Source organism: Malurus melanocephalus, unplaced genomic scaffold (assembly GCF_030028575.1).
Source record: "Malurus melanocephalus ecotype Western Australia unplaced genomic scaffold, MMel_1.1 scaffold_876, whole genome shotgun sequence".
NCBI lineage: Eukaryota > Metazoa > Chordata > Aves > Passeriformes > Maluridae > Malurus > Malurus melanocephalus.
Window position 1 is genome coordinate 57364 of NW_026624108.1, and position 6870 is coordinate 64233.

Here is a 6870-nt window from a genome sequence, read left to right on the forward strand (position 1 = left end):
CTCACCAGGAGCAGATCCACCAGACACCCCTCAGAGAAATCCGAATTTCCAGCAGTTTTTCCTTCCTTTGAAGGCTCCAGCCTGACATTTGTGAATTCCCAGAGCACACTGGAGAGCAGCTGGAGCTGCAGCTGGAGCAGGATCCCCAGCCTGTCCCACCTCTCTGCTYCGTGCTCGCAGACACAACAACAGCCCTGCTTTTGGAAGGCTGCACAAACAGCATTTTCCAGCCTGATGGTGTACAAACCCCCATTTCAGCCGTTGCTAAAACACWCTCCCAACAAACAGGAATCCGAAAGGATCCACTTGGAGCTGCTGGCAGCACTGAGGTAACGACCTTGGGCTATTAATTAATGATKGAAACCAGTAGCAGCAGAGCTTGGGGCTCATTATTGCAGATAAACACCCAGAGTGATGCAAAAATCAGAAATAAATCCATGAATCCATGGRAAGAGCGGCCAATCCATGGAATGATCCATGGCAGGCTGTGCTGTGTCCCAGGCTGGAGCAGCCCCAGCCTGCTGCACTCTGTTTGTGTCTCTGGAGCAGAATTCCTCACAAATCGAGGCACCAGGAACCTTCCAGAAATCACCTCAGTGCTTTTTGTGTCATTTAATGGTGGCAAAGTGCAGTGACAGGGGGTTAAACCTGSAGGCAGCTCCACTGTCCCTGAGGTTTTAACTTTATCATTAACTTTTTGACTTTATCATTTAATTTTTGACTTTATCATTCAATTTTTGACTTTTATCATTTATTTCTCCAGCTGTTTCCATCCCCGTTTAAGGAATTTGAGCCAGCACAGGAGGACAGGGACTGGCACCGTGGCACAAGGAGAGTTCCTTCAAGTGAGGAAGCCTCATTTTTATTAGGATTTATTGGRATTTRTTGGGATTTATTGGGATTTATTGSGATTCCARGATCCTGTGGAAACATGGAATTGCAATGTGACTTTCCCAAACCATAGAGGGATTTCAGAGAAGGGAAAATCTGCTCCTGGAGTCTGTGGGGAATGAAAAAAAGAAGGAATGGGCTTCAATGCCATCCCCTAAAACAGTGGGAATTCTGCCTTGGAAGCTGYCTGGGGTGGCTGGAGACCCCCCTGACTGGGAGCTTTTAAAAACARGGAAGAGAAACCTTTGGGAGGAGCAATCAATCCCAAATTTTGATAAAATCAGAAGGTTTTTTTGAGTATTTCCTTACATCTTCCCTCAAATTTGTTTTTTTTTCACACCACCAATGCATCAGAACCCCTGCAAAACCCTTCTCACCCCATCCCCAGCCCTGGAGATGTTTTCCACTTATTTTTAGAACCTGACCTTCCAAGCCTGAAAAATAACTTTTTCCTTCTTCTGACTTTTGTCCTTCKCTTGGCAGGGGCCTGTTCAAAACAGAGAAATGGAAAATATTTCAGCTTTCAGGCAGCAGGAGCTTTGCTTTTTGGTGTTTGTTTGTGAGCTCCTCTCATTTGTGATGTCAGCTCCAGGCAGGGAAAAAGGTGTAACAAACCTGGCACCGCCCAGACTCCAAAAAACCTCAAACAAACATTTTCTGCTCCCCATTTGGGGTTTTTTTTTTTTAAAAAAAAAAATAATAACTAATAAAGCGAAGGAAAATCAGGAAAATAATCCTGCCCTGACCTGGGTGATGTTGCCCTGTCAGCTCTCTCAGCTCCTCCTGAATTTGGGGTTTTTCAACAGGAACAGCCAAATCCTGGGTGCTGGAGGGTGATTTATGGGGTTTCACAGCTGAATTTGGGAAGGAATTGRGGAATCCAAGGAAAACAGAGCTGGGGGTGAGCTCAGCCCGTGGAGCCACCGTGTCCTGCTCAGCTCAAGCTCTGCTGGGCTCTGCTGCTCTCAGTGGCCAGGGCTGATCCCAAAAGGAAAAATTCCTTTGGGAATGAAAAAAAAAATCCTTGATAGGCCAAGCATTAATTCCTTTTAATGGCAATTATTGGGGTTTCTTTCATCAGAGCATTAATCCCTTTTAATATCAGTTATTGGAGTTTCTTTCAATATCCTTTTAATGTCAGTTATTGGGGTTTCTTGCTGGCTGGGGGGTCACAAACCAGTCCCAGTGCTGTCCAAACTGTTTTTTTCTAATCCCAAAACTGGTGGGATTTGGGGCCCTGAAAATTTGGAAACACAGAATTGGGGTGGAGGCTGGATTTCAAGGGTTTGGTTTGGGGTGCTCTTTGTGGGTTCATTTGATAAATAAATAAAAGTAAATTTAAAACGTATATAAAAATAGACAAAAATAAAATTGGATCTCTCCAGATGGCAGAGAACATAATTTCTGGCCGTGTTTCTTTGGTGAGCATTCATGGCAGGAAGGGGCCTGGTCCCTGCCCTGGGGTTGGGCTTTGGGATTGCAGGATTTGGGATCCCCAGCTCCTTTTCCTGCACAGGGAGGGTTTGGGACTCTCATTGCTGCCCACAAAAAGCAGATTTTTGGCTCAGCTGTTCCCACCAGTGACCCCTGTCCACTCCTCATTCCACGGCACTTACATCCCTTTCTTTCTGCACTTTTATGACTTCTCCACAGTTTAAAAAAATTCCTTTTTTTAATAAACAGTTGGCAAAACCCCTTTTTTTTTAAATTAATGTCCTCTCAGGCCTCTGGTGAAGTAATGTGCTTTTCCTTGAACCCCTGCACTGCCATAACAGGCAYTGCTGCATTGCTTTGGGGTGGGAATGTGAAAATTCTGCATTTTTCTGGCAGCATCCTCAAACCCYGGCTGGAGAGACCCCAAATGTGACAGCTCTGGGGGAAAGGTTTSATCCCTGAGGGATGGGGGACAGGGAATTTCTCACTCCCTCCCTCCTCATCTGCTGCTGGGAAATCCAAATGACAAATCAGATTTGATATAAATCGATATAAATCAATATTCCCTGAGGGATGGGGGTCAGGGAATTTCTCACTCCCTCCCTCCTCATCTGCTGCTGGAAAATCCAAATGGCAAATCAGATTTGATATAAATCGATATAAATCAATATTCCCTGAGGGATTTGGGACAGGGAATTTCTCACTCCTCATTTTCTGCTGGAAAATCCAAATGATAAATCAGATTTCCCAGGACGTCAGGGGGAAAAAATGGCATCTCTTATCTTCAATAATAATAATGGAAATAATGATAATAATGATAATAATGATAATAATGATAATAATGATAATAATGATAATAATGATAATAATGATAATAATGGTGTGGGGTTGATCTGTCCTGAAATGCCAAAAATTGAGGAATTCCATAATTTTGATCCTCCCACAAGGATCAAACCCTGCAGGTTGTGGGGTTGAGTTCCTGGCTGGGTGTGCCAATGGCACTGAGAGCAAATCCCTGCGTTCCCAGTGAAATCTGGTGCAAAAAAAAAAAGTGAAATCTGCGTGTCCTGGGACACCAAACTGGGAATATTCCATTTATTTGGGGCTTTGTGTGCCCAGCACTGGGAGCTTCTCCTCAGCACGGGAGGTCTGAGGTTCAACCAGGGAAAAAAAAAATCCCCWATTTCTGTAAATATCCCGAATTCCTGCTGCTCCCACATTTCACAGACTGAGCTTCTGTGTGCCGGGAGCGCTGGAATTCCCTCTGGGAATGTGGAGCAGGGATTTGCCTCCAGATCTTTCCCACAGGCAGCGCTTTTCACCTGCGAYTTTTTCCTGGAATTGCCGTTTCCTGGGAGGTTTTCCCTCGGGGCAGCTTTTCCTCGCTGCTCCTTTCTCCATCCTCCCGGGTGGGAAATGCTGGATGGAGACAAAACCCTGCGGATTCTCCTTTTTTTCCCTGCCCTCTGCACCTCATCCTTCCTCAGACAGGGTGGGATGGATAAAAATCCCCGTCCCGGGATGTTCCCGGTCCCTTTGGGATGGGTTTGGGAGCTGGAGGTGATTCCATGACGCTCCCCCAGCTCTGAGCGGGGAAATTCGCCTTTGGGGAGTTTAAAAAGAGCCTTTTCCTGAAATTCTGCTGATRTCCCAGAAGGAAAATCCGCGCGGGATCTCACATCCGTGAGGAAGRAATAAACCCCCAAAAAATCCCTTGGATTCTGGAATATTCTGACCTATTTTAGCACGAAAAAAAAACCTCAAAAAGCAATTTCAGCTCGTCCGCTGATGAGTTTCTCACATTGTTTACTTTTGCAGCGCTCTCCGTTGGAGGAGCACCAGGAATGACGTCCAGCCCCGTCCCGGCATCGCAGGAAGAACTCCGGGGGAAGGAATGTGGCTCCATAAATAGCAACCCACGAATGGGGAGCGCAGGGGAAACCTGCGGGTCCCAAAGTCCCTGCAGGAGCAGCTGCTGCACCCGCCCGGCCCCAAAAAGCCGAGATGGTTCCGGCTCTGGCTGCGCTTCTGCTGCTGCTCTCCTGTGCCCCCTCCTCCTGTCAGCAGAGGAGGATAGGTGAGCCATTTCAGCTCGAATTTAACTCGGATTTAACTGATTTATTCCTGATTTTATTCTGATTTAATTCCGATTTAATTCTGATTAACTCCCATTTTAACTCCCATTTTAACTCCCATTTTAGCTCCGATTTTAACTCTGATTTAACTCTGGTTTACCTCTGACTTAACTCTGATTTAGCTCTGATTTAACTCTGATTTAACTCTGATTTTATTCTGATTTAATTCCGATTTAATTCTGATTAACTCCCATTTTAACTCCCATTTTAACTCCGTTTTTAACTCCGATTTTAGCTCTGATTTTAGCTCAGATTTTAACACCGATTTACCTCTGACTTAACTCTGATTTAACTCTGATTTAATTCCGATTTCATTCTGATTAACTCTAATTTTTACTCCCATTTTAACTCCGATTTCAGCTCTGATTTTAACTCCGATTTACCTCTGACTTAACTCTGATTAAACTCTGACTTAATTCTGATTTTTGAGGGGTTTTTAGGCTGCTCTGAAAACCCTGGGTGGTGGAAGGGGATGAAGAGGGAGGATTTTTCAGCAGTTGCCTGGAAATGTGGAGGGATTTGGGGGTTCTGTAGGAAAATTGAAGTTTAAGTGTGGAAATGCTCCGTGGGATCTTTTATTTCCCCGTTTCCCTCTTTGTTTTTAAGGAAAATATTTATCGTTGAGGTTTGTAAAGAGCTGCAAGAGACACTTGGTATTAATCTGCATGAATTTCCATTTTACATCTGATTTAAATCCAAAAAACCCCATCCCACAGAGCACAGAATCCTTGGATTTTCTGCACGTGGAGCTCAGGGAAGCCCTGACCTCCAGGAACGGACAAATCCCACTTTTCCAATCCCTGCTTTTGGGGAATTCTCAGCTCCGGGAGGATCTGTGGGATCCAAGTCATTCCCAAGCCAAAATTTACTGGAGAAGCTGCGAATATTCCCCAAATGCTTTTAGGAAGATCCGGGAGGTTTCTGGGCTCCTTTGTCACATGAAAATGACAGGAAAAAATAGAGGAATTATAGGAAAAATAGAGGAATTACAGGAAAATAGAGGAATTGTGGAAGAAATAGAGAAATTGTGGAAGAAATGGAGGAATTACAGGAAAAATAGCAGAATTGTGGAAGAAATAGAAGAATTATGGAAAAAAAATTACAGAAAATAGAGAAAAATAGAGGAGTTGTAGGAAAAATAGAGGACTCGTGGAAAAGAATAGAGAAATTATAGGAAAAATCAGAGCAATGAGGCTGCACATCCTCATGGACACGAGGAATTGGACACTGGGATTTTGGGAGAAGCCCTGCATTGAGCTCCGTGTCCCCTTATCATTCCCAAATCAAATTTTCCTTAAAAACCACGGAATCCCAGAGCAGCAGGAGCTCCACCCCTCCCCCGTGTGAGGTTTTTCCCCCATCCCAAAGCCCCAAATGCCATCCTCCAGCAGCTTTCCTCCCGGTTTTTRTCCTTTGTGTCCCAAAGATCCCAGCCGGCCGCACCCGAGCGCGCCCCGCAAAGACCTCGCCTTCGGAAATCCCATCCCCCGGAATGCCGGGAATGCCTTGGGAACAGGTGAGGAGCAGGGAGCGCTGGGAGCCCGGGATTTGCTGCTTTTGGCAGGAAATCCCTTCCCCAGTGTGAAATTCAGGGGCTGTGCCAGCCCGGAGCTGCTCCCTCCCTGCCCAGCAAAGCCCGGCTCAAAACCTCCCCGAGGAACCGGCAGAGTTTAATCTCCAATGTCCAATTATTCCATCCTTGCTTTGGGATATTCCCAATTCCATCCTTTGGGATTTTCCCAATTCCATCCTTTGGGATCTTCCCAATTCCATCCTTTGGGATTTTCCCAATTCCATCCTTTGGGATTTTCCCAATTCCATCCTTTGGGATTTTCCCAATTCCATCCTTTGGGATTTTCCCAACCTCTCCGGGTTTTTTTTAGGAGGAGGAGAAGCCGGGCCAGAGATGCTGCAGGAGATGAGGGAAACCAATCGGGTGCTGCTGGAAGTTCGGGATTTGTTGAAGCAGCAGGTAGGTGGGAATCTCTCAATTCCTGAGATCTGGGAATTCCTTGCTTTTCCTGGGATTGGGGAGCTGCTTCTTCTGCAGAAAGGGCAGCAGGTTATCAGAGGTGCTTTCACATCACTGCTGGAATTGGGAGATAATTGGGAAAAACCCTCAAGATGGGGAAAACTTCAAGGTCGGAAAAAGCCTTCGAGTTGGGAAAAAGCTCAACTTGAGAAGCTCAAGTTAAAAATTTGAGTTGGAATCACTGGAAGTTCACTCAAATTCCCAAATTCTCCTGGTCAGAGCTGAAACGTGGGGAGTGAACCCTGAAACAGGGTTTAGTTTGGTTTAGTTTATCTTATTTTTTAATCCACATTTTTTTTCAGTGATGCTGTCACAAATCCCACGGGACAAACTGCTCCCTGAGGGTCTGCAGCCCCATCCTGCAGGGCAGGAATTGAT

General features: G+C 45.5%; 1 protein-coding gene across 1 annotated transcript in view; it reads left to right on the forward strand.

Moving 5' to 3' along the window:
* The window catches only part of COMP (cartilage oligomeric matrix protein), a 29575-nt gene that overhangs the window by 13095 nt on the left and 9610 nt on the right, over nt 1-6870 (forward strand). The window contains 4 exon segments of the mRNA XM_057385821.1: nt 764-845; nt 4144-4402; nt 5887-5976; nt 6344-6432. Coding sequence (XP_057241804.1) covers nt 4330-4402; nt 5887-5976; nt 6344-6432 — 252 coding nt within the window. The 5' untranslated portion in view covers nt 764-845; nt 4144-4329.